Source organism: Mizuhopecten yessoensis, unplaced genomic scaffold (assembly GCF_002113885.1).
Source record: "Mizuhopecten yessoensis strain PY_sf001 unplaced genomic scaffold, ASM211388v2 scaffold11131, whole genome shotgun sequence".
NCBI lineage: Eukaryota > Metazoa > Mollusca > Bivalvia > Pectinida > Pectinidae > Mizuhopecten > Mizuhopecten yessoensis.
In genome coordinates, this window is record NW_018408895.1 from 771,083 (window position 1) to 798,346 (window position 27,264).

The 27,264-nt window shown below is 34.1% G+C and overlaps 2 protein-coding genes across 3 annotated transcripts in view; one reads left to right on the plus strand and one right to left on the minus strand.

Annotated features, from left to right (window-relative positions):
- Positions 1-7,239: 7,239 nt before the first annotated feature.
- Positions 7,240-14,614, minus strand: LOC110466365 (solute carrier family 25 member 45-like). The gene is made up of 6 exons (XM_021522809.1): positions 14,511-14,614; positions 12,173-12,266; positions 11,756-11,799; positions 10,265-10,345; positions 8,428-8,680; positions 7,240-8,117 (listed from the first exon to the last, which is right to left on the minus strand). The coding sequence occupies exons 2-6, from the start codon at positions 12,225-12,227 to the stop codon at positions 7,654-7,656; spliced, it is 897 nt and encodes a 298-aa protein (XP_021378484.1). The 5' UTR covers positions 12,228-12,266; positions 14,511-14,614; the 3' UTR covers positions 7,240-7,653.
- Positions 14,615-14,671: 57 nt separating this feature from the next.
- Positions 14,672-27,264, plus strand: part of LOC110466364 (AT-rich interactive domain-containing protein 4B-like) — a 27,353-nt gene continuing 14,760 nt past the window's right edge. For both annotated transcript variants that reach the window (XM_021522807.1, XM_021522808.1), the window contains exons 1-16: positions 14,672-14,857; positions 16,950-17,060; positions 17,441-17,506; positions 19,531-19,624; positions 19,771-19,850; positions 20,363-20,457; positions 21,353-21,571; positions 21,759-21,838; positions 22,128-22,234; positions 22,455-22,527; positions 22,925-23,019; positions 23,359-23,616; positions 24,001-24,381; positions 24,629-25,131; positions 25,708-25,816; positions 26,432-26,499. In XM_021522807.1, coding sequence (XP_021378482.1) covers positions 14,855-14,857; positions 16,950-17,060; positions 17,441-17,506; positions 19,531-19,624; positions 19,771-19,850; positions 20,363-20,457; positions 21,353-21,571; positions 21,759-21,838; positions 22,128-22,234; positions 22,455-22,527; positions 22,925-23,019; positions 23,359-23,616; positions 24,001-24,381; positions 24,629-25,131; positions 25,708-25,816; positions 26,432-26,499 — 2,342 coding nt within the window. In that variant the 5' untranslated portion in view covers positions 14,672-14,854. The remainder of the gene's footprint in view (positions 14,858-16,949; positions 17,061-17,440; positions 17,507-19,530; positions 19,625-19,770; positions 19,851-20,362; positions 20,458-21,352; positions 21,572-21,758; positions 21,839-22,127; positions 22,235-22,454; positions 22,528-22,924; positions 23,020-23,358; positions 23,617-24,000; positions 24,382-24,628; positions 25,132-25,707; positions 25,817-26,431; positions 26,500-27,264) is intronic.

Sequence of the window (27,264 nt, forward strand, 5' to 3'; positions counted from 1 at the left end):
TAGCACTCGGTGACAAGTTTCTTGCCAAATGTTACCCTATGCTTTCCCGTTCTTCAGGAAAAATGTTGAGCGTGTTGCGAAGCACCCCCTAGTTGCCCCGTTTATAGAAATATTTTCTTTTCTTTAACAAACTTTGTACAGCATATCTTAAGGGTACTTCATTAATATCACGACTTCAATCTGGTTTGTAAGAATATTTTATAGATGTCCGAAAATTTTCTCCTTAAAAAGGTGGCCCCCTTATCCTTTCCACATCTGATTCTCAATCAACTAAGAATAATTTCTGCAAATTTTGAAATATGTCCATGGCCAGTGGTTATGGAGAAGAAGTATAAAGAGTTGCAATAGCTCATTAGAGATAACAAACACAAACCAGCCTGAAGCCGATTCGACTTGGTACCAAGGTAATCACATTTACCATTTTCGTCATGGTTCCTTTAGTAGTAGTTTCTTGGAAACATCAGTTAAAAACTTAAATACAAAATCTATGATGACTGTCTGGCAGCTTTCTTTCTATCACAAATCGGAGCAAGGACAACTAGGGACAAAAAGGATCCTTCAAATCAAGTTTCATCAGGATCCCTTTATTGCTTGGTAACAAACTTTACTAGGCTGAATTTGGGCAGGCATAACTAGGGACTAAGCCCGGTGAAGGTAGTCATGTGATGTGTTTAGTCATGATCCCTTATTGCTTGGCAACACCACACTTTACACGCAATATCCATTCTAATAGGCTGAATTTGAAGTAGGCATAACTAGGTACTAAGGTAACCATGTGACATATACCATGTTTAGTCATGATCCCTTTAGAAGATCCGGAGAAACAATGGTTTACAAACTTCACATGCAAAATCTTTCTGAAACTTTAGTAAGTTCCGTTGCTTACCGACAGATTACGTGACCAAATGATAACTGCTAAATTATGTATGTTCATCTACCTCTGAACAGTTTAACGTTGTACTTGAGCTCAAAGGGTCCAGATGAATGCCAATATGTTGTATCAATCACTACCACAGACCACAGGCTTAATTTAACAAGAGGCCCATGGGCCTTAACGGTCACCCGAGTCTACAGTATTTATTTTTGTTGTTGAAATATGTACCAATTTGAGTAAAAAATAGTATAATGTTAACTTAACTTTGTCAGGACCATGAGCTGATCATTCCTAGACCAATTTTAAGTGAGATCGGCCTATTAGAACTTAGTAGCAAAATAGCGGCCATGGCAGCCAAATTGTATTTCTGATTGACCCGAAAAATAACAACACTTTGTCAGGACCATGAGGCGATCATTCCTACCAACTTTCAGTTCAATCGGTCCAGCAGAACTTGACTTTAAGTTTGAAATAGATTTTCAAAATGGCGGCCGTGGCGGCCATATTGGATTTCTGATCGACCCGAAAATAACAACACTTTGTCAGGACCATGAGGCGATCATTCCTACAACCTTTCAGTTCAATCGGCCCAGCAGAACTTGACTTTAAGTTTGAAATGTAAAATGTTAACAGACGACAGACGATGGACGACGGTCAGGTGACCTAAAAATCTGTAATTTTAGTTCTTTGTATATTATTGACTATTACATCAGAAATGTTCATGTAATTTCCAAATATATATTAAGATTGATGATTTACATGTGTCTAGTCTCTGTACTCAAACTTGCAAAGACCTTACACACTTTTTATCCAACATCTAAATAAAAAAAAATCTGTAATTACTTCAGAGCAGAAATTACCATGTTTGGAATACCATTTGGACTTTCTATCATACGCTCATCAATCCTATATATAGACAGGACAATCATAGCACAGGAAACGTTTTTTTTATATTGATGCACAGGTGCTAGACAAACTAATATTATGAATATACATTATAGTATATAGTGTGTCCTTCACCTGTGTATTGATGCAAATTGAACCTGTATAACACTGTCCTCATGGTAGACAAATTCCACTGGTATAAACAGAAAGGTGACACTGACAAGAGATAACACCACAAACAAACTAAATAATGCTGTTTTATTTGAATACTGTAATATTATGACTACAAATATATATCAGTGCATCTTCAAAGGATTATGCATCATTAATAATAAATCTCTAACAGGTTACATGGATTAACTTTTAAAAAAGATAACAGAGAAAAAAAAAAGGTAACATAAATCTTTGTGTATCAGTACCGATACAAAGAAGCCCATGCCATCTCCCTCACCTGTAGTTCAACATCTGCAATGAAGGCTACTTCGATAGATTGTATTAATATTTGCCAACCTTTGATTTTTTTTTAAGTCTACACATAAAGTTTATGATGTAAAATTCTGCCAATGTCTCAGATACACTTCCATTTTGTATCTTTGAAAATGGTTAATTTTGGTAAAATTATATAAATAACAAACAGATAAACGACAGATATTGCACCAAGACAAGATCACTTCATCAGAACAATACATTCTGGTTACAACATGCATAGTTGATTTAATTTAAAGCTATTTATCACAAATTATCACATATCATTTTTTTCTTTAACAAAAAATATTAATTTTAAATAAGACTAACATAATTAAAAAACTGACAAAAGAAATGCATTCACTAATGGTGTTGGCTTTAAAATGTACATGTAATCTAAGAGGTTCAAAGGGCCTGTATTACCAATCAGTTTTTGTTTCATTTTCCAACCTTACAAATTTACCAATAACACTCAATCTTTTACTATCGTAGAAATGAAAATAAACAACTTAAAGATATGTTCCTACTGACTATAACTTATAATCAATGAAACATCAAAGCTCATTTTGGTGACAAAAGACGTTTGTTTTGCATGTGTTCTGCATTCATCAAAGTTCTGACAGACATAGAACTCATTTATAATGAACTATAGTTTTCTAGTGTTCAACCATTTGAAAATGCATAATAAGGATGAATATCAATTCAACTTTTGTAATATGCATTGATTATAACATGAGCTCATTTAGGCTAGGTTTAAACTAAAACATCAGAACAATTAGCAAACCTATTTCAGGAAAAATATCACAACATTTAATTTATTGGATTTCTGAAAGCATTGTTTTTGGATGAACAACAAGTCCTTGAGGATAACATTTAGCACAATCATAAATTGTGGGAATTTCACAAAAAAAAATTCAAAGCAGAACAAAGTACATTTCTGGGGTGATATATATGACTGAAAAGAGTAATATACAGTAGTTTAGGTACCTTGATGAGTAATAACAATAAAGTATCGGGGTCGGAGTTGATTGTCAGCATTTCTTTTAATGGGCACTAAGGATGTATATGTTTTCCCCTTTTTATGGATCAAATGAAACTATTTCTGGATCAAGAGCCGTCTTCCTTGATCTGATTGAGCTGACAAAAAGATTTCAGCTGTTTTGTAAACCGTATACATTTTCAAACAGTACTGATACTTTAACTAAAGACAACCATACTTAACTCATGGATGGAGATCAAAGCATGGCAACAGCAATACCTAATGTAATAAGAGTTCCATGGTTGCATCACTGATACAATGTAGCAATTTTAGTTTCCCAAACATGGACATGAAATTTTTCTCAACCTGATACTGTAAAACCATTTCACCTTAATTAAGTTATTGAAGTCATAACTGTTGATAATTCAGAATCTGCAAAATGTATTCTGTAGAGCAGCTATTGCCTCATCATTGAAGCAAGTATAATCTATACAGCACTTACAGTTACTCAGATATGGACAAAACAATTCCCTCTCACAAGTTGCATGGAATGAAAGGCCCCGTTTCTTCACCCCTTGACCAATTAGTAGACCCAGGGATAAAATAAGGTTGAAAATATGCAGTCATTTGGGGGGAGGGGGGAGGAAAACTGAACATCCACGAACAAAACTGAAATTACACAAAATGCTGACCAAATTTGTAACAGGTGTACATCACCGTGTAAAATCACTATAACATCTCTCTTAACAATGACAATACAAAGGTACCACATATAAATGATAGGATTGTATAACAAATTATTTGTAAAACAATAGAAGAAATCAATGTCACTTGCTACTAATAATCACCTGCCGGGTGATACTAAATTGAAATAATTAACAATACTGTATATGATTAAATTATCACAATTGGTAAAAAAAGTGAACCTATAATGAATAATTCTGTAGATTTCAAAAAGGTGTAGTTAATTATTCAACTTCCGCTTCATATGCCGTAAATTTGGTACAGAAATGTTGAACTGTGCAGATTGTGCATTTTTTAATAATAAATACCTTTGTGAATAAAAGATACCATTTCTGTTTGACCCAATGGACTGTATATGTATGTAATATCAATACATTTGTATTTCTCAGAATAAAATATGCTGAATCAAAATTTTATATCTGATGGTCTCAATAAAAATTCATAAAACAATAACTGATTATAGTCCTACTCATAATTATGAAATTCATTGATACAATGACTGGGTTCCTGAGAATAGGGGCCTGGTCGTTTATTTGTAACAACCAGTTTGTCCATTTTTCGGTTATAAATCCTGGCGGACCCGCAAATGTTTATGCAGGCCTTGTAAGGCTTTTTCAAGGCTCGCCTGAAAGTAGTATCAAGTGACTGGGTCCGACCTTAATTCATAAACAAACAACTTTGGTCCAACCGATTCAACCGTTTGGATGGCGATAAACGAAAACTACATATTTAGTAATAGATTAAACAAATTTAAAACAACTGTTTGGGACTATTTATGCATTGCAGAACCCTTTGTAACTTAAACAATACACTGAATTTATACTCTTAAGTTATTGAGGTAAGCTGCTGCTATTCTACAATCAATTTTTAGAATGAGAGAAAATTGTTTCAACATATTGTATTAAAATATCAAGATTCATAACATTGTACATAAACAATTTTGTATTGAAACAAACAATTTTACAGAACAATACATTATTTTAGATTGATATTTATAGAACTACATTGAATCATTCCGCACCGGATAGTTTGTGCATAACTGTTTGGCAGCATGGACAGTCGTTTTGTGAATTAAATACTGTAGCAAAAATTGTAATTGTTTGTATATGAAGAATTCTGTAAAATTAACAAAATGATTTTACAAAGAACCATTTTGGATCAATATCTAGTAATATCTATAAATTGGTTATGCCATAAAGTAAGTACAGAAATATTTGGCTGAATGCTATGTACTTTAATTTGACATCAAATAATGCTGAGAACAAAAGTAATTTATTAAATCACACATCTCTATTAAACCAGAGTCGATTAAACTGTTCTTGTGCAATTCAAAAAAATGAAATACAATGTATATGAAGAATTCCTTAAATTTAACAAAATAATTTTACATACGACTATTTTGGATCAATACCTGGTAAAGACTCCACAATAAATTGGTTATGCCATAAAGTAAGTACAGTAATGTTTGGCTGAATGCTATGTACTTTAATTTGACACCAAATAATACTGAGAACAAAAGTAATTGAGTCCACATTTTAAATCACACATCTCTATAAAACCAGAGTAGATTATACGGTACTTGTGCAATTCATTAAAGCTTCAAAAAAATGATATACAATGTATATGAAGAACTCCATAAATTTAACAAAATAATTTTACATAAAACTATTTTGGATCAATACCTGGTAAAAACTCCACAATAAATTGGTTATGCCATAAATTAAGTACAGAAATATTTGGCTGAATGCTATGTACTTTAATTTGACATCAAATAATGCTGAGAACAAAAGTAATTTATTAAATCACACATCTCTATAAAACCAGAGTCGATTATACGGTACTTGTGCATTTCATCAAAGCTTAAAAAAATTGATATATCTCTTATTATATGTACTGTAATAATGTATGTGCTGGTACACATAAAACGACTGGGATTTCCTGGGAATCTGTTTATATGAAGACAACACGAGAGCAGAATCTCTCCCTTGTTCATTGTCAGGAATATGTCCCAACTAAAAACTCACAAAGGGGACAGCCTGACAAACAAATATAAAAACTTTGAAAAGAATAAATACACAGACTAGTTAGTGTTAACATTTGTATCGTCAAACTAAACATTTCAACAGATGAATAACTGAACTTCATTCATCGAGACATTAACATAACAAAATTTGTTTTAGTAACATGTGTAAAAGATTTTGAATTAAACAGAGACAGATCTTCATGATTAGTACTTAACACTTATTTCCCAATACCAACAACATAATTCCTACTAAATTCCACTAATACTTATCTAATACTAAAAATTGCAAACTAAATAGTTTTAAAAATGCAAAATTGAATAAATGATTCTAGTGTATTAGATGTCTACAAAATAAACTGCATGCTCCTTTGCCTGTTGTGATTGGATCTATGTCTATGTAACTCATTTGACTCAATCATCCTGTATACTTTCGGGTATCCAGACGAAGGACAAAGGACCAGATTATTCCACCATTGAAAACTATTTAAATCAGTGTTGGCTTAACCCTACTCCATGGATGTATAATAAAACAACAATTTGGGAACATTTCTTCTTTAACAGTAATAATAAACTTCATTCACTGAAGACAGATGCTGTCAATAATCTATAATTTAATTTGATAGTTAGAATGAGAGGAAAATGTTCTAACACATTGTGTTAACTAAACAAGAGGCCCATGGGCCTAAACGGTCACCTGAGTCTANCTAGGTCAATTAGTGTTTTTTTCTTCAAAATTACTAATCATTATCAGCAACAAGTTTCATTTTTTGTAAAACATCTGTACATTTCTGACAAAAACTTAATACTCCTAAACTGTTCTGTTTCACATAATTTTGCTCAGTTCTCTGAATTTCCTATCCCAGATTGTAAGGATGCATGCGCATTCAGATTGATGTGTGTACATTCACACCATCGTTACATCAATTTAAATCTCTCAAAACTGTATCAATACAACCTGACAGTAATAGACATAAATACCAGGAAATGGCCCAGCAAACAAGCTTCTGTGTATCAAGGTTTTAATGTTTACATGTACTGGATAACAAAAACAATTTTTTCAAAATTCAATGTTTTACAAAGTACATTATGAATATATAGGTAAACTGTTTAAAAGATTAATTGGCTAAAGCTGTTTTAACAACCATTGACTTAAATTTACAGTTTTTAACAAATGATATCGGGGTAGGTTAAATATACTTTCTAGTAACACAAATAAGAAATTCTTCAAACCAAAAACATGTAGTTTTAAAATATGAATTCTTCAACCCCAAGGAAAAAAGCTGTTTTGGGAAATTTCCAACTTGGCAATCTCCATGGGATGGGAACAACATCAGAAGCTGTTTCAGGATATTTTTACATTGGGGTCTAGTTAAGATTCTTAATCTCGTTTCTATTCCATTTGAAACTTGTTCCATAATACTTGTCATTTTTCTGAGATCCTCTATATAAATACTTTGGTGTGTTAAAAGTTTTGTTGTAAATTGATGAAACATTTTAGAAAATCATTATGCTGTAGCGTTTATAATTACCCTTTGTGGTGTACCTTTTTAGAGAAATATATTGACAAATAATCATTTATTCATCGACTGCATATGGTGTTTCAGGAATGACAATAGTTGAATATTACTATTGAAATATTACTTAGTAGACCTCAAATATGATTTTTTATTATTATAAGTTGGATTATGTATAAGTGACCTCCTCTCCAAGGAGTTTCATACTTTCAGCATACAACATGAATGTGACAGCATTAACTGGAAATGCTCTCAGGGCCACCATAGACAGACCCCGGTAAAACACGGACAGACCTTCTTGTCTGTAGCACTTCCGGGCGCAGTCTAGGAACCCTTTGAAATGCTTACCTTCACAGTCAGCCTGGAGACGGCTTTTCACCACATCGAATGGCATAATTGCCACCCAACTGAGCACACCAGCTATACCACCTGCAAAGAAATTTTGTACAGCAGATGGTATAAAAGGTAGTTTGCTAGATCCGTTGAATGTGAGAAACTCAAACACCAGGAAGTAGATCCCATTGGCAGGAATGTCCCTGAAACATTGTGTGGGCAGACCTCGGTACATTCCTCTTAAGCCATGTAGTCTCAGGATGTCTGCAGCACCCTCCAACGGACCTTTGTAAAACTTGGCTGTAAGGGAAAGTGAAAAATTTCTTTGAACTTGTCCAGAAGATTTAATATCCAGCATTAACCTATTTTTATTTTATTTTCTATTTTTTTTAAAAGTTATTTTACATCAAGATTCAAAGTAGCAACACAAAAAGGTGCTAAAAGACTGTCTGATAAACATGGCTACCGAGGTGCAGCAGACATGTTCTGCGTTGTCAAGTGACAATCACAATTTACGTACTGATACATATACTTATACATTGTATTTCATATTCAAGAAAAGCAGTACAACTGCACCTATCACATAAAATAAAGTATTGTGTGTACTGACCTCCTTGGACGTTGCCATGTGGTATTTGTGACTGTAAAACCACCTTAATGACCTCTGCTGGGCATGCTGGAATCAACTGGACCACGCCCCCTAAACAGCCTGCAAACAGTATCTTGAGGTAGTGTGGTGCATTATTTTCTTCCTTGCTTCCACCAAGCGCCTTCAATGTGTATCCGTACACTCCAAAGTACACTGAGTTGATGACTCCAGCAGAAAGCATGGGCCAGGAAAGTCCACGAAAAAACCCTGTCGACTGTGACAATTGTAAAAATACATCAATTCATAAACCTAATAATTTACATTGTGTTTGCATTCCTTGGAGCATGTACAAATACATTGTTCAAAGATATGTTGTAAATTAAACCTCACACAATTTGCATTTCTCATAGCTCAGTCCTAAACATCCTAGGTCAGGTTGTTCAAAACTGGATTAGCTAAACCAGTGCTTACAGGGTGTAGCTGTAGCCCAGGAGGAAAAAATAAAGTAAGTATAAAAATAAGATGTTATTTTATACCGACATACATGATTTATGGAATCACATTCAGTATGCAAAGAGCAGACTTTTCTTTTTTCTTCTTGAAATTTGGTAGATACACCTGCGTACCTGCATTAATGTAGCTATATGCACCTGGCTTAATGCAAATATTTAAATGCCTCGTTTGAGAGATATTTCCAAAAACCTATAAATTAGTGTGGTTTTTTTTCTCTTGTCTATAAACAATAGCTTATATAACCTTCTGATCCCTTTACAATATACATGCTGGTTTAATTCAGTGCAATTTTTTATCAAGCTTTGAACTACTGAGCCATGTTTTCTAGCTGATCTGAGAAGCTCCCAGACCTGAAATCCAGGATCCCTCATAAAGCAAGGCCTGTGTCTAGCTTAATTTCATATACAAGTATCTATGGGAAATTAATGCACTGTACATTTCAAATAATAACATGAACAGTTGTCAAGGTATCAAATATACAGTATTTGACCAAATAAGCATCCCAGTTGAACCAGAAAAAGGACAGAAGCAGTTTAACAGATATAAGCCCATGCCCAGGAATGAGCCTACACCTGTTTTCACATTTCTCCATGGAAGGCTCATATATATGCTATTCTAATTCATTTGAGATGTAACATAACATTTGATTGGTCATTCAAAATAATTAGTGATCATATAACCAAGAGATACTGTCTGCAAATTTCTAATTTGCATATGAAGCCTGAATGGTGATTGTTAATGACGTCAATGACTCCAATTGACCCTGACACGTCATGAAATAGATTATTCATGATGTCATGAACAATAGCATGACTGCGAAAGGCCAATGTGATGCCACCTCACTTTGAATATTCCTGATGTCACCAATGGTTTTGGCTTATTTGAATTAGAATGGGAACACCCGTACTGTATTTTGAAAATTGAGTTTTACTGGTGACGCAGAGTATAATCGCGATATACTGCCACAAATTTCAAAATACAGTAGGGTTATCCCCTAAGTTTATGGAGATATTTGACATAAATATCTATATTTTCAAAACTATAATGAGCTCTATAATAGCTACGAAGACACAATTGAGTTGTACTATTTAATATTATAAGCATTCAATTTTCAAGGATCTTTAATTGTTAGAGTCTGTCAAAAAAATAATCTGTTTTACTCATTTACACTGTAGAATTGCATTTCATATTAATGAACAAGACAAAATTGAAAGTCATTTAAGTTCACTGTTTTTAGGATTTAAACAAAGTTCAGTTGAGACAGGTCTGAGGTCATACTGCACAAACTGTTGAGGAGTACTAAGTACCTTGTCATTTAAAACAAGTCCTCCCTAATGATACTCACAAGTTTCTGTTTCCTCACTGTGGACACACAATCCAATAAAGATTTATACTTGTTCTCTGCGGATTGAACTTGTAACTGGACCTGTAGTAATAAAAAGATATTTGATTTCTAACGAAACACATCACTCTTTCTACGTCTTCCCCACACCCAGGTTTGGATTTTCCTCAAAATTAAATCTACAATCCTAGAGCACATCAGAAATAAAAATACCAAAGCTTTCAAGTTTGTAATGGCCGCTAAGGTATCTAGTGTCTTTATTAAGAACAAGAGGCCCAGGGGCCTTAATAGCTCACCTGGTATTTTATTTTCAATTTAAAACCTGCTGAGTACCATACAGGTTTATCAAAGGAGTACAAGAAACAAAGTTGGAAGATGAACTACATGTAAATCTGTTTTGGTGGGTAAGACACCAAGAGAATGATTTTCCAAGTTATGACCAAAGGAGGTAGACTCCAGGGGGTGGTTCTTTTCCCATAGTTCTCTAGAAGAAGTTTGATGAAACTCCCTTCATTAATAAAAAAAAAAAGGAAAAAGATAATCAATTTTCCGCTATTTCCCCTATTGGGCCTCACATGCATCTTTTTATATAAATTAAACAAATTTGAGTTTTTTCCACCCCAATTTTAAAGTATGCTTCAGACCACATTTAGTTTAAATCCCTTCATTTGTACGAAAAGGAAAATATTTTTCTCTATTTCCCCTATTTGTCCCCGCTCCTCTGCCCCTGGAGGGGTGGGGGGAGGGGGGCGAGCACATCCTCCATTTAAATTCCCTTTGCTCTAGAACAAGTTTCGTTAAAATCCCTTCATCGGTACAAAAGTAGAATGATCTTTAATGTTTTCCTCTATTTCCCTTAACAGCCCCTATACCCATATGCCCCAAAGAAGGGGGTCCACACACCTCAGTTTATACAAAATTGATTCTTTTGTCCCTAAGCATGGTTCAGACTGCATTTGGTTTAAATCCCTTCACTTGTATAGTAGGAGAATTTTTTTCCCCTCTATTTCCCATATTGGGCCCCACCCCTATGCCCCAAGAAGTGCCACACTCTCCAATTATACAAACTTGAGGCTTCTTTGTCCAAAGAAGCGCTAGAACAAATTTGGTCAAAATCCTGTTATTGGTTGAGAAGAAGATTTTTAAATATTTACCTATTTTACCCCTATTTGGCCTGCCCCTCTGCCCCCAGCGTTTTAAAGGAAAAAGTTGATGGACGCCGGACGCAGCACCATGGCATAAGCTCACTTGGCCAGGTGAGCTAAAAATGGGTTTATCGTTTTGCATTAGTCAAAATTATGACAACAATTGAAGATGGACAAACTAGATGGATGTTGCACTGTGGCATGTGATATTAATATCCATATAGTTCACTACTGCTTAGTTCACTACAGCGTTACAAATTTTATATAACAAACAATATAATACTCATGCATCATATATTAACTGATAACTGTCCTAATTGTTATTTTTAGATATATTCTTTTTGCTTACCTTCACAGTGTCGAAGGGGTGACCAGCAATTACTCCCACAGATCCTGAAATATTGGAAATGCACAACATTAACCAGCGATGCAAAATCATACGATTATACAATATTTTTACACAATTTGTATTGGCTTATATGGTATACAGACAATAATGAAAAGAAAATGAAACAATGAATAATTGAACACTTCATCCATTTGGCATAAAAACAAAAACATGCATTTTGACATGTAACCACTATGCATGCCCAAAAACTATCTCTTCAATACATTTATATAATGGTAGTTAGATTACCTGAAACTTCACCAACCTATGTACTGATGTTAATTGAATAACAAATGTTAACAGGGAAATTCACTAAAATGAATACAGTTACCTTAACTTGATGATTACAAAAAGTTACTTGTGAACAACATGTACTACCTGCAATAGCTCCAGCTAAGAAGTCATTCACATAAAATGAAGTGCTCTTTCCCATCCTGCTTGCTGGGTAAAATCAATGACCTGGTTTTTTTTCCTGGATAAAATATACACCGAAATATAAGTGCTTCTAAGGTAACACAGTTTATAAAAAAATTCAGACTCTGCTATCTCTAAATGTCAAGTTTTCTACAAGCAGCATACTGATCAGGCATCATCACAATATTCAGGTGAAGTGACTTGGTAACTTAGACCTTATTACCATCCAACCAGCTAACTACATTTTTGTTATCACATTTCACACCACAATATTACACCAACTAATTACCAAGCTATTGTTCTCTGTACAGTCCAGTTCCACTTTGAAGTATAACTGTTCCACAAGTAGAAGAAAGTTAGTCTTAACAGTAAGCCAACAAGAAATCTGACTCAAGTGAACAGCTGTTTAATATGGGTCATAGGTGAAGATCATGTCTGCACATCAATCCTTTGATATCACTCTACATTCAATTGTACATATGTTACCAGGAAAACACAATGGGTATCAATTGAACACAATGATGTATACATTTATTGTGGTAACAAAGACACTTCATTGTTGTATGCAACTGCAACACATTTTTAATTATCACATAGTGGACACATAAAGCATATTGTAAAGCATGTTTTTTTGTTTTGCTATTCATCATAAAATTATATAATTTCTGAATTAAAATTTGGAAATCTTACAGATGCAAGCTGGAAATCTATCAATTATTTTGGCAACTGATACGAACCTGATCTATTATGCTTAAAACATTTTTGTATGGAAAGTAGGATTGACCTTGGCCTTTTGACCCGATAAGCAATATCAATTAAGAAAGCTGTTTTGGTGAAGAAGCACTGTATGAAGTTGGAATATATTCCACCCATAAAAACTAAGCAAGTTTTTTGTGTAGAAACTACAGGGGAATCAAATGATCTGTACTGGTATTATTCATGGCACCATTGTGGCAAAAACAATCGTCTCAGCCAGTGGATTCAGGTAGGACACCTCAAATTTCTACCCAATTTCTTTTGTTCATAACCTTAATCGGTCATTGTGTCATTCTACACTCTGCCATACAAAATCATATATCTAGCCATACTCAAAGTGGTTTATGGTTGTGCAGGAAGGTTACAAATGGTGTTTTGGCTTGAATGCAATTCACATATCAGGAGTGAGTATTGCATGCAGTTTTCATATTGCACGGGAATATTTAAGGGAACAAATATATCACAATATTATTCCTAAAAATTCTGTGCATTTAAAAAAGTTTCCCAAATGAGTGATGGTTGTTTATCACGTTTATCTAACTCAACTCAAATTGTATAAAGACACGAAGTGACAAGTCTACCGAGTGTCTTTTACAATTTGAAAATTAGGTAGCCTAACAAGAGTTATTTAAATACACTTATAGAATACGGAAAATAAATATTTACATATGAATAAACAATTTTATTACTGCCAACAATCGCAAGAAGCAAACACTTTTTTAACATATTTTGATAAAAGAGATTTCCTAAAATATTGAATTGAGAGTAGCATTACAGCTGCATGGCATGTTTCAAGATGAATATACAAATAATACTTCAAAAAGAGCATTCACAATCAACAACTAGCTTATCAGTATTGAATAAGACCATAAAAGTTATACATTTCATGCTGATAAATTTAATCATGACCAAATTAGTTTCCAATGTAACCAAAAATCATTGAAAAAAAGCTGTAAAAAGACATGGTTATTAAAACTAAAAAAATAATTGAACACTTCAATCTACATCTCTTTTGAAACGTACTAGTGTGGTGTTTTTTTTAAAGAGTTTAATCTAGTTCAACCTTAAGCAAAGAGTCCTAGTGATTTACTATTTTGTGCAGGACATATTTCGTAAAGATAGTATTTAGTCTATTTGGAAGAATTTCGAGCATGTGCAAGTCTAGAAATATCCTACTTTCACTTTCACAAATAGGTATCCCGACTTTGATGTTGATATGCATTTCCAATTTTACGAAATAAATTTTCAAAAAAATACTTTGAATGTGTACATAAGCATAACGTGCGATGAACTTTTTTTATTTGACTAGCGGAAAAACGTTTAATTGTTATTTTTTTTCTTCTATATCCTATGTTATTGACATTTATTCGGAAGCGCCCCCTGTCAGCTATTTAACATGAACTCCCCGGATGTTGTTTTCGCAGACAATTTTCCAAATGTCATCAATGGAGCAACGGCAATCACTCTTTAATTCGGAGCGCTGCATACGTGGTTTTTAGCCTATATGAATAAATGAACAATAAAGAAATAGATTTTAGATGATTACATGTGAACATTTCGGAATTGTGGGTTAAAATTGGACTGTTTGTTGCATGTGCTCCCACTGTTGAATCATGTGTTTCCGCCATTGTATGGCTGACAGCGCATGCGCACCCACGGAAGTATGGGTAATTTTCCTCGCCCACGTGATAATCAACCAATGGTATTACAGAATTTTCCGATGACAAGTTGTTGTTCAGCCGTGGTTGATAGTGAATCGCCGACGATGACGGTAGGCCTACTACCCGAACTTGTTGATTGAAATATATCGAAAGCCGAAAGGATCTGGTTGGATATCATTTTTCAGAAAGGGTGTCCTGAACCTTGAGGGGTTTCCATAAAAAAATCAAGATGGTAAGTCTTTATAATTTGCCTCTGTTGTGGTTTCGATCGACTGTCGGTTTAGGCGCGTCAGTAATGGTTCTTGTAATCCACGAACAAGTCTTGTTTGATTGATATTATCCTGGCAGTTGTGCCAACTCATTGTAAAATAAGTCATTCTTCATCCATGTATTCTTAACTTTAATATGTGAACATAATTTGCTGTTATCTGACTTAATGTTTGGTCTGTCTGGTCATGTAACATCATGGGCCTGTCAGCAGTTTTGTCTTGGTCGACATTATGGCAGCTGGGATGCACCGATGTAAACAACCTTGCAGATCCGCCGGTTGTCGTAGCCCAGTGACCTCCACAGCGGATCGAGTGCTGCAACTGCTAGCTGCACTGCGCCGTCTGACATTTATAAGTCTGAAACGTTGAAGCGATAACATACTGGACCATTTGATTTTAATATCAACTTGTTCACAATGTCATGAACGCCAATCAGTTACAATGTAGCCTTAACTAGGTTGGCCTGCTGACTGGCAGCCTTGTCAAAAATAACAGCCGTGCTCAACCAGTTTCAGTGCATATAATCATGTCAAATGTGTGTTTTGTCAAAATATATAGGTAAATTTGTAGTATCTGGTGGTTAGTGTTGTACAGGCTGTTATACAGTAAAGAGTATATGCACTTGTTAAATGCCATATCCTTATAAGGCATGATGGCAGTTGGGCACTGTCACCAAAGATTTTGTTAATGAGTTTGAGGCTTACATGATGTGAAGATTACCTTATTATAGTTTTCCAAGTAAATTCGTACACAAGATGTACTGGATATACTTTCATGAATGATGAATAATAAAAATCTATGAGTTTTGATGTATGTGGTTTTAAGTCTGAAATGGGTGTGTACTTATGGCATAAAATCGTGTAAATTGTATGATGAGATGAGTTGTCATCAAAGAAATCAGTAACTGCACCAAAAAGAAAACATTTTACTTAGTGACAACCATGTTGATTGTTCAACAGGATATAACTCACAAATATGTGCATTATGAGTTTGTATAGCATTCATGGATGTCGCTGCATACTCAAATGTGAGCGGAATATCAAGTAAATGTGTGGATTCAATGTATTCTACTGATCTAAAGCGCTCTTGGTACCAAATGACACATTCACTATGTGCCATACCATATAAGTTAGGGAGTTTTCCAAGACAGTCACAATTCCAATTTAAATGACTCTGACAGGAAAACCCACCATCTCTTAGGTCAACAACAATAGAATATGAAGAATCTTCAATTAACGTTGTTGTATCCCAAATCATTCAGATAAAAACCTCAAAATTTCATATCAGGAACCATGCCAGAAATTGATTAGTGGCATTGATAGATGTTGATAATGCTAAAGGGTCCTATGAATTACAGAATCCTGTGAATCAGTTTGAAAAAAAGTCTATTTAGTCCCAAGTTTGTTCATAAAATGATTTTTTTTATCAATAAATATCAGAAGTTGAAATCACTGTTATTATCGGAGAATTCAGGTTTTTTTTTATCAATTTTCATTGGTCTTAAACTTCACTGTTCAGCAATATGATTAAGTGCAACACATATATAAGATACACTTTACAACACTACAGACTTAATGGTATAGATATATATTGTAAATAATAATAATAATAATATACAACATTTGATATAGTGCCCTATCTAGCTAACATAAGCCACTCTAAAGCGCTTCACAGTACATAGATATACAATTTTATACAGTCAATACAATTAGCCTATATATTAATCAATACAATATTGAGGAATTCGCAGGAGCTGCCTTATCAGGCGCTAACTACTAGTCCTATGCCACATGGCAAATATCTCCCTATGTGTGTATGCCTGTGTGTGTGCTGGAGATGTATTGTTGGTAATTATGCATCAATGTTAGTAATTTCGGAAGTCAAAAAATAATTTCTCGAAAATTTTGGGATCGACATATGTCATATAGACGTCTTTCAAACCCAGAGGTCAAAGGTAATTTGGGGGAGCCAGAAACATACTCTCAAGGATTATTTGACAGCCCTTACTATTGACGCTGACCTACTATAGTTGTAATTGATGTCTTGTGTTTTTAGGCTGGGGATGATCCCCCGTTCCTGGTGGTAGGAACTGAAGTAAGTGCGAAGTATCGAGGAGCCTTTTGTGAAGCAAAAGTAAAGAAGTTGGTGAAAAGTGTTAAGTGCAAGGTAAGCTTGATGTTGTTCTTATAAATAAATGAAGCAAAAGTAACATTAAAATAAAACTATGGCCTATAAAATTAAGGAATTGTTTGTTGAATATACTGACATTTTTAATTATCATTAAATTCGTGAAAAATATCAATTTATATTCAGAAAAATGATTTCTCAGCAAGAGAGTATCTTTGATATAACCTCCCTACAGCAAAACCAGATGTCATTTATAATATGTTAAACTTAATGAAGCACTGTTACCTTTATATGTCTGGCAGTGTTGTGATTACACCTCCTTGTTCCTATTTGATATAACCTTCAGCATCACCATTCACCCATTTATGATTGCAGGTAATTCTTAATTTGTAAACTCATGTTAATTAACTGTTTTTCAGGTATTTTTGAAGGAAACACAGTCATCTCTAATTATCACTGATGATGGAGTGAAAGGTGTCTTGAAGGTAAACATGGTTATTTTGGCATCAATTATATAAATCTAACCTTTTTCAAGGAAGGCTTTATTAGAGTCCCACACCTCCCACTGCCCTATAGTCATCATGGTGTCTCTCTGTCTGTCTACTCTTTTCATTCCTTGAGATTATCACAGAATCCAAAGGACTAATCTATTTAAAATTTGATGATTTTGGAGGATATTTACAGTTGTGTACATCGAGAGTGTATCAATGTTCTAATTTAATAAGTAGTGTTAATCGATTTAGTCGGCGTCTGGTTGTTTGTTTCTGAAAATTGATTAATCGATCATTGTTTTCCATGATCGATTATAGTGTGACTAATTTAAGTATTAACAAAAAATAAACTTGGATACTGTTATTACCGCCGACAGCGAGTTGTTCGTTCTTGGGCAAAACAACTTGACCGAACATCTAGCACAATGACGACGCTGATTGGTTTGCCGGTCCACCCGACACCCAATCAGAACTTGCGTTTCAATAGAAATGCTGCATGGCTCAGTCAGTGCGTGACAATATGGCAAACCAGGAAATTCCGGAGTTTTAAACTCTATGATCATCCGGGGGCTACTGATTTAAACATTTGGAAGGTATTGTTTGTCCTTAGCTGGATATATCCAAAATATAAATAAGTCGAAAGTGTGGGCTATCTTACAAATAAAATGTTAAGATTGACAGGGTGTCATCAGGTGAAAACCAATCCATTGCAGCATTTCTGAATACAAGATGAAGCTGTCACAGCATAATTGACATTGCAAACATCATCAATTTCATTTCCAAATACATATTTTTCAATAATTATAAGGTTCTGTCAACAAACTTAATGTTTTTGTATGAATGGTGTGTGTTTTTAGCGAAATATTCTAGCGGGTTTCCCCATTAGCAAAAGTGAAAGTGGATTTCGGATAGCGAATATAACCTGAAGTTATTGAAATCAAGTTCAATTTGATCGATCATCAGTCGATATCAGTCACTTGATTGGAAGTCTTATGGTGATATGAATATTTGGTACTTAGTGTTCCTTTGCAATGTTATCGGGGATACCTGTATCTTTTCAGTTGGATTTTGTTTTTCTTTTATTCAAACAAAGTTTTTTTTCACCACTTAAAAAATAATTCAATTTCATGACTCATAACCCAAAAAATGAAAATGTGAAGCTCTTCTGTGATGCATTTACAGCAAATTTCAGAATGCAAAATTTTGGTCAACTTTGCAATGAATTTTGTAAAATTAAGAGCTGAAGATCTTGAAGTGCTATTGCTAACACAGGGGTCAACCTCTTAAACCTCCAATGAGGGAGCTCTCCCTCATTCTATTACTCAAATGAGGGATAACATGAGATTTTTGTCAAGGAAGGAAGTGTTCATAGCACAGATCTCACATTGCTGAGCACATAGTAATAATGACTGCTTTCTGTGAAATTTGAAAAATATGTTTACAAATAATCTAAAGTAATCCTAAAATATTTTAAATGTGGTTGCATCCGAACCCTAATCAAATTGTTTATATAATCATACTTAGCCACTAGTGGTCTTTAATCTTACGAGGATAGGCCTATGTAATCTGTACAAGGAATTGTCAATGTTTCTAAAAATACATATAACAAAATCTAATTCATCATATCCTTAATTATATAACTGAGACAATTCTGGAGATATGTGAAAAAAAATCATTTTTCATACCAAAATTTTATAAAACCCTGCAATTATTTTACAGTGTGTAAATGCCAGAATAATATTTGAATAAATAAAAGATATATAAAATAGAAAATACAAAGAAAAATGTGTTGAATAATATTTAAAACTAAAAACCTGAATTTCTGGTCCAGTCATCGGATACAAATTTTAGTGTGATTAGATTGATTTCCTGCTATCAAAATGTCGCTAGACCACAAGGGTTAGGAAAGCATTTCAGTAATAAATCTGTTTTCTTTAATCATTTTAAGTTTGTGTTCTATGAGCATATTGTTTAGTGTTAAAGGAATAGAAACTATAGTTTTCCTTTTTGTTTTACAGAATGGGTCTACAGTGGAAGTTAAAAATCCGGAGACAGGCATGTTAACTGAGGGTGTCATCAATCGACTAACAGACACCAGCATGTATACTGTCGGTATGTATCAGGGAACAAGATTGATTTATCAAGGCTTTCTTGTTGATGGCTTTGATTCTCTAATGACAACAATGTATTGCATCATCTTTTGTCCTGCAAGTAGTCTTAAATTATAAAATAACATATTTTTCTATTTTTACTTGAAGTGTTTGATGATGGTGATGAGAAAACACTCAGAAGAACACAGCTGTGTTTGAAAGGCGAGAAGCATTTCATTGAGAGTGAGGTATGTCTTAATTTTGATTCTAATATTTTGTCATGCCTTTTATGAAAAGGTAAAAAAACCTTCTTTGACAGCCATCAGCTGTTTTAACTTGCCAAATTTAAGTCAAGTTCTTCTATGTACATAACTTTCTTGAAATAAATAATAGATAACCTATCATTTTGGGGACAATCTTGGATAAATATGAATGTAGTCTTTATCAATTTTCCTGTTGCATACAAAACTCGAAAAAAGTTCTTCAAATACGATTCATGCTATCTTTATTAATCATGTGAAAAAAACACACATTTACTTTATTTTGATATTGTGATAGTCTGTCAAAGGTAAACTGCTTATTTATTCAGAGATGTACAATTCCACTAGTTTGTTTGGTAGTTATAATGTCCTCACAATGACTTACATCATACGAATACATACAGGACATATCCTCTAGTCGATGCCTTTGGCTTGTAGGTATATAGGTCAGAAATGTACTTTTACTTTAAATATACAATTGTACAACCTTGCTATTCAAGACCCTGGACAATCTTCCCCTGTCTCATCCTGAGCACTTCGGAACTCCTGTGATGAGCAGCAAGAAGGCCAAACGTGGAGGAAGGCATAGCATGGGGTATGTCTGTTATTCTCAAAATGAATTTTTGCCCAATTACATAAAATCTTGAATACTCCATTGTTTAACTTACTTATACGAACTTGTTAATCACTTCATTCAGTTTTCACTACTGTACCACCACTACCTTGTTAGAAAGTGGTAAAATATCATTCAATTATTAAGAACTATGATACTTTGTGTAAGTTTGCCTCTCTGTGTGTCAATATCTCCTACACTAAACATCAAGCCCAGCCTGTTTATATTAAAGAAAGTTTGAACACCTACAAAACAACAACATTAATGCTCACCTTGCTCTAGTGAATTTATTTGTGAAAAGATCATCTCAATCAAACTTCATATATGAGGAAAGTATGAGAAGTTTGTTTGTGTTTTAGGGGGTCAAGGTCGTTGTGATTATTTAGAGAATGCTCTAATGACATCATTTGTGGAAGGATTTTGATCAAATTTCATAGGAACTGTTAGCTATATTACCATTCATCCACACATTGCAAGATAATTTTATACAGTGTTACAAATATGTCATGTTCATGGTTTTTCACAAAATATATATATACATTAAATTTTTCTGTAACTTTAGATTTGTTCTTAACTCTATTTTTACTTATTTATCACTTAAATACCTAGAACAGGTTTGCATTTCAAAGTACTCATGTTTAGGTCAATATCACTTAGTACAATGTATGAATACTCTGGAAGATATTTTTGTTTCTGATCTGCTGTTCTGTATTTTAATACAATTCATCTGAAAATTCAGGTACATTTGTGCATAAGTTTTAAAATTTTGTGTCATTTTCCTGAGCCAAATTACTTATGTTAAAAACAATTCATTAATTTGTGTTAGCTGCATTTGTAGCCTACCATGTTAACATGTTAATGTTTTGTTTTGCATCAGGAATGATGAGGAAGAAGACACCAGTTCTGATGAGAGTATCCCTAAACGTCCTGTGTACAAGGGCAGATTACAGAACATGGTAGGGAGGGTGATGCTGACTGAGATGGGAGACAAGCGTAAACAACAGGTCCCTGTCCTTGTTGTGCTGCCTGATGCCCACTCCACTGAACTACGCACCAAGGATCATCTCCTCATCAAATCTTTCAAAGATGGAAAATTGTAAGTAATTTTACTAAAATATCATGTATTCTGGAAAAATATCTTAAACTAACTTTTGTTTAAGATAATTTTCAAGAACTATACCAGAGAAGTATCAAATACAGTTGTTAAGTTATTGTTATAAAGCCATGTTTTTCTGTACTCTTATCTTAAAAAGATATCATTTTAAGAATTCATTTTCTTACAGCTATTCAATTGCTCGTAAAGACATGAAGGAGTTTTCCAAGGATACTGTGCAGAAAAATGAAGATAAAACTTTGAAAGCAGGTAAGTACGTTTGATCATTGGGTTTCGCTGCTAAGCATATGGGATTACTTAAAACCATTTTTCATTTTATATTGCAAAATAATGGTTAAAAAGGGAAAACTTCAGTACTTAATATTTATTTCTTGATGTCGAAAATCAGTCGCATAATGGAAAAAAATGCTGAATATATGCAGGTAAATTAAAAATAGTACCAATGAAATACACAAATACAATCGATACATAATGAATTGTAACCGTTTTCATTTTGACCAAAGTTTTTATGTTCGGTCTTTTTCCTTTCATTTAATAGCATTTGAGAAATGCATTGCCTACTATGATAACCAAGATCTGCCTTCTTCGTGGGAAAGAGATGAGCTACTTGGTACAGATGAAGAAGAAATCACAGATGATGAAGAGGTACTATATTTGTTGCCTTGTTTAATTTATGTTTTAAGTCTTAAAGTATTTTATGTCTGAAAAAGGCAATAAGTATGAAAAATCGTTTGTTGTTCAAATAAATGTTGGAAGCTAAAATCTTGAAATGTTACACTTATTGGCAAAAGTAGAATGAACTCGAGTGTTTTCAGCTCCAAACAATCTATTTTAAATCAATCTGCATTCTTAAATCTATTTATAGTCCTCTGATGATGAACCAAGTGAGGAGAAGGACAGATTTGTAGCCCAGTTGTACAAGTTTATGGATGACAGAGGTAAGATACAGAAAATCAACCAACATATAAATACTATATAAATATTTTCATTGAAGAGGTTTATTTTTTTTTCTGACACAGATTAATTTGAAATTAATCCATGAAATGTTTTGAGATGTTCAACAGATAACAAGTTGAAATTAATATAAGTTCTTTCATGCACCACACTTTATCTATTAAATTCCTTCCTCTTGTGTTTTGCAGGATGAAATGTAAACAAACCTGACAGTTTACGTAAGGGTTAGGATATAAAACAAGCTGTGTTAATTATAATATTATTTTTTAAAATTATCTTCTTACAACGTTGATGACTGAAGGTACAATTAATATTAAAATTTAGCCATATTATTGTTGCTTCACAATTCGTAAGTCTTGTCATGAAAAATTATTCCAATAGGTACCCCAATCAACAAAGGACCTACCCTTGGAAATAAGGACCTGAATTTGTATAAACTGTTTAAAGTAGTGCAGAACATTGGTGGATACAATAAGGTATGTTAACATTGTATCACATATCTTAATATCTTGTTGTTTAGTTTCTGTGCTATAATATTGCAAATAAATAAAAACAATATGTCAATCTTTGTTGCTCAGAAAGTTTAGGATATGAAGTATGTGTCATCATTGTATTGTGCTGTGTCTATGTAATGATTTGTATATAAACTTATTAAGTTTGTTGTTTTTCAAAAGGATAATTACTTGATAATATTTTTTGGTCAGAATTTGTGCTACCTTTTTTTGCCTATCAGAAAAAGGTATACGAGCCTTATACTTTCCAACCCAATAAATATTAGTATATATAGTATTGGATGGAAAATTGATTTTTATCAGGTAACAAACCAATTGAAGTGGCGCGGTGTATACGCAAAGATGAGTCTACCCCCTTCAAACACAGCATCACATCAAATAAAGACTGCATACAAGAAGTACCTTCATGCATTTGAGGATTTTTATCGTAAGCTTGGCAGTTCTATGGGGACAATCAGCCGTCCGGGGAGGAGTAGGAGTCACTCAGGAAGGGGAATGCATGTACCTTTCAAGAAAGAATCTGATAAGAAGGGAAAAGATCCACCACCAAAGAAAGAAGAGGTAAAGGTTACTTTTTTATGACAAAATATAGTTAAATTGGGGGGGGGGGGTCGTCACATTATTTCAATTATTCAATAAATGTAATACTGTTGGAAGAATATCTTTTTATGAATACAATCTAAGCTTGCAGTATAACTAGTACTTATTTCTTAATCAAGAATTCATCAGTCACACTTAATCTGTAGGAGAAGTAAAGTGTTATGTGATACAATCTTTCAACAGATTATAGATAATAGAGACAAAACAAGATGTTCTCTGTGAGTGTTCTTCCAAAACTGCAACAATATAATTTTGGAAATTACTAAAGGAAACTTGAAAGGGTTAAATGTTTCAGCTATAAATTAATACAAAACAGGAACTGACCATACCCATATATAATTTAAGGAGGCTGAAGAAAAGACAGAATCTGATACTGGAGAGACAGAGGGCAAAGAAGTCCAGGAGGCGATGGCTAAAAGGGAGCGCTCACCCATAAAGCGAACTATGAGACATGAAGCAACACCAAAGTCAGAGGAAAAAGTAAAGAAAGAAGAAGTAAAGGAGAAAAAGGTAGAAAAAGATGAGTCAACGCCTAAGAAAACCACGAAAAAGGAACCCTTGAAGAAGGACCCTGATAGTGCTAAGAAGACAGCTAAGGCGGTTAAAAAGGAAAAGGAAGAAGAAAAGAAAGCTAGGAAAGAGATGTTAGCAGAACAGCTGAAGGAAAAGGCAAACGAAGAAAAAGAGAAAGAAAAAGTGAAAGAGAAAGTTGCACAAGAGAAAAAGGTTTGTATATTATATTGTTTAAAACAAACCATTTCATTTTTTTTGAAGCATAAAAACTGAAAGGACTCTATTGAATTTGTGATTGACATTCAAACTATACTAAGGGACCCTGTGAATCTGGAAATAATTCCATTTATTAAGTACCCAGTTTTTTTTCTTCTACCAGCCCAACTTTGTATCTTGGTGTTTAAACTTGGAATTGATTTCAGACATGCAATAAGTTCTTGATGCTGTTTTCTTCCAATAGGTTGTGCGTAGACGTTCTATGAGAAAAGACGAGAAAGACACCGACTCCAAAGGAGAGGAAGAAAGTTGCAAGGAGGAAGAAATCAAGAAAGAGAAGCCTGTTGAGAAAGAAACTAAACCAAAAGCTAAACCTGTTATCAAAGATGAAAAGAAAGACAAAAAGGAGGAAAAGAAAGAGGACAAAAAAGAAGTGAAAATAACAAGAAAAGAACTGAAGAAAGCTGTTAAATCAGAAGAGGAACCAATGGAAATTGATAAACCTAAGGTAGTGAAGAAAGATGGAAAGAAAACTAAGGTAGAGGAAGATAAGTCTGAGGGAAGCGAGTCCGAGAAGCCAAAAGGAACACAGAAGAAAGAAGTTACCAAGAAAGAGGAGCAGGATAGTGAAGGAAGCCCTGTTGGACCCAAGAAAGAAATAAGGGAAGTCAGGACAGAGAAAACTCAAGTAGATGACGACAAGGATAAGGAAGAAGATGGAGATGAGTCTGAATCCGACACCAAATGGTAAGTTCATGGGGAAGGGAAACTACAAAGTATTTCAGATTATAATTTGATCTGAAAAAGTCGTCATGCTATCAGGTTCATACATATTTATATGTTTATCACTTAAAACCTGTTGATCAATTTGCTTTTTAAGGTCACCTGAGTCGCAGGCAACTTAAAGTGTTTCATTTCAAAAACTAATTCAGTGGACTGTTGACACTAGAAAATGAAGGTGAATGTATATTTATTGTATAGTGTTCCGGAGGGGGAGTGTACAGAAAGCTGTTTTCTGTATACAACTTGTGCTGTTAATTCTGAATATTTAGAGAAAGAGGTAAGCAAAACGTTCATGGAAAAGATAATCTGCAACACAAGGATTCATGTCAATTATAAAGAACAGTAATAAGTGTTTCTTCAAAATAAATCTTTATGGAATTAGTACATTTACATTAATTTCATTAGATGGTTGAAATCTGTACCAATTGAGGGGAAAATTAAAAAATATGGTGTTATATACTCTGAAATCAATGAGTCGGCATTCTTAACCATGTAAAAGTGTGTTTCTGCTTCTTAACCTGATATCTGGGGGTTTTCTAGGCCAGCAGATATGGAAAGCAGAGCTGATATAAATGCTGAATTTGCCAATGGTACTAGGCTCCAGGTTCGCTACGGACGAGGCAGGAATCAAAAGGTGTATGATGCTAAGGTATGATATAACTTCATATAACTTTCTGATAAACATAAACGTCAGATACTAAAACTCTGTAAACTGTTTTTACAATACATACAGTTTAATTCATATAAAACCTAAATCTTCAGTAAATATTTGTATGGCTATTTTTGTCTCCTTGGCAAGTATTCATACTCAAGCATGGATTTTGTGCTCAAACCAACTTTCTTGTGACTCACTTTAATAATGTCAAAGGATCAAAGTCCAGTGTAAACATTGAAAACAGTATTTGGCTTTCAGTTGCTTTGAATGTTTTCCAAATCAATGACAAAATAAGATTTTATAACTTATTTATAACCGGAACAAGAACTTAGGCTTGAGCACAAAATCCATGCTTGAGCATGAGATCAGTTGATGAATATGGGCCCAGATGTCGTAATAGGTCATTTCACTATGGTGGGTCTGACAATTTACACCTAATACTTCATACTCTATATCTACATAAACATTTCTTTAAAAAGTCATCAGCATTTTGAATTCAGATTTGTTTGTTAAAACAAAGGAAATATTCAAAATGTTTTGAATTTATTTACATATTGCATACAAGCATCATGTATTCTTGCTTTGATGAATCAAATGTCACTGTTACAGGTGGTAGAAGCTGGTCTGGACAGTTCACAGGTGCAGTACTTGGTACATTATGCTGGATGGAACATGAGGTTTGTTATCCTGTTTTGGGGGGGAAATGTTAAAGAGTGTCTAGGCCAGCTACAAAATACATCTGCTGGTTGCACTAGTAATTTCTATGTCAGAGCAAGTGTTAAAGTATTTATATATTTACTATGAAAGTATTGGTCTGGCTGGAAGAATCTTCCCTAGGGCTAGTACATGATATATGCAATATTATATAGCTCTACTTTTTTGTAACACATTTATTTTTTCTTTCGGCCAACTGTTAAAATGTTGACATTTATTTAAGACTCAACCGTTGACATTTATTAGCTCACCGGGTCCGAAGGACCAAGGTGAGCTTATGCCATACCGTGGCGTCCGTCGGTCGTCCATCAACAATTTCTTTAAACGACTTCTTCTTCTTAACCACTTATTGGAATTTAACTAAATTTGACTGGAAGCATCCCTAGGTGGTGGGGATTCAAAATTGTACAGATGGTGGGGCTGACCCCCCAGGGGCTGAGGGGCGGGGCAAAAGGGGGGCAATTTGGCTATATTGCTTTAAGCGACTTCTTCTCTGGAACTAAGAGATGGATATCAACCATATTTGACTGGAAGCATCCCTAGGTGGTGGAGATTCAAAATTGTACAAATGGTTGGGCTGACTCCCCAGGGGGCTGAGGGGCGCGGCTAAAAAGGGGTAATTTGGCTATATTTCTACAAACGACTTCTGTAGAACTATGCACTGGATATCAATCATATTTAATCAAAAGCATTCATGGGATGCAGGGATTCAAAATTGTACAAATGGT

Coding starts and splice junctions, on each gene's coding strand:
- LOC110466365 (XM_021522809.1), bottom strand. CDS start 12,227: ATGGGAAAGAGCACTTCATTTTATGTGAATGACTTCTTAGCTGGAGCT. Junction 11,800..12,172: donor CTTAGCTGGAGCTATTGCAG/GTAGTACATGTT, acceptor CCAATATTTCAG/GATCTGTGGGAGTAATTGCT. Junction 8,681..10,264: donor CAGTGAGGAAACAGAAACTT/GTGAGTATCATT, acceptor CAATTGTCACAG/TCGACAGGGTTTTTTCGTGG.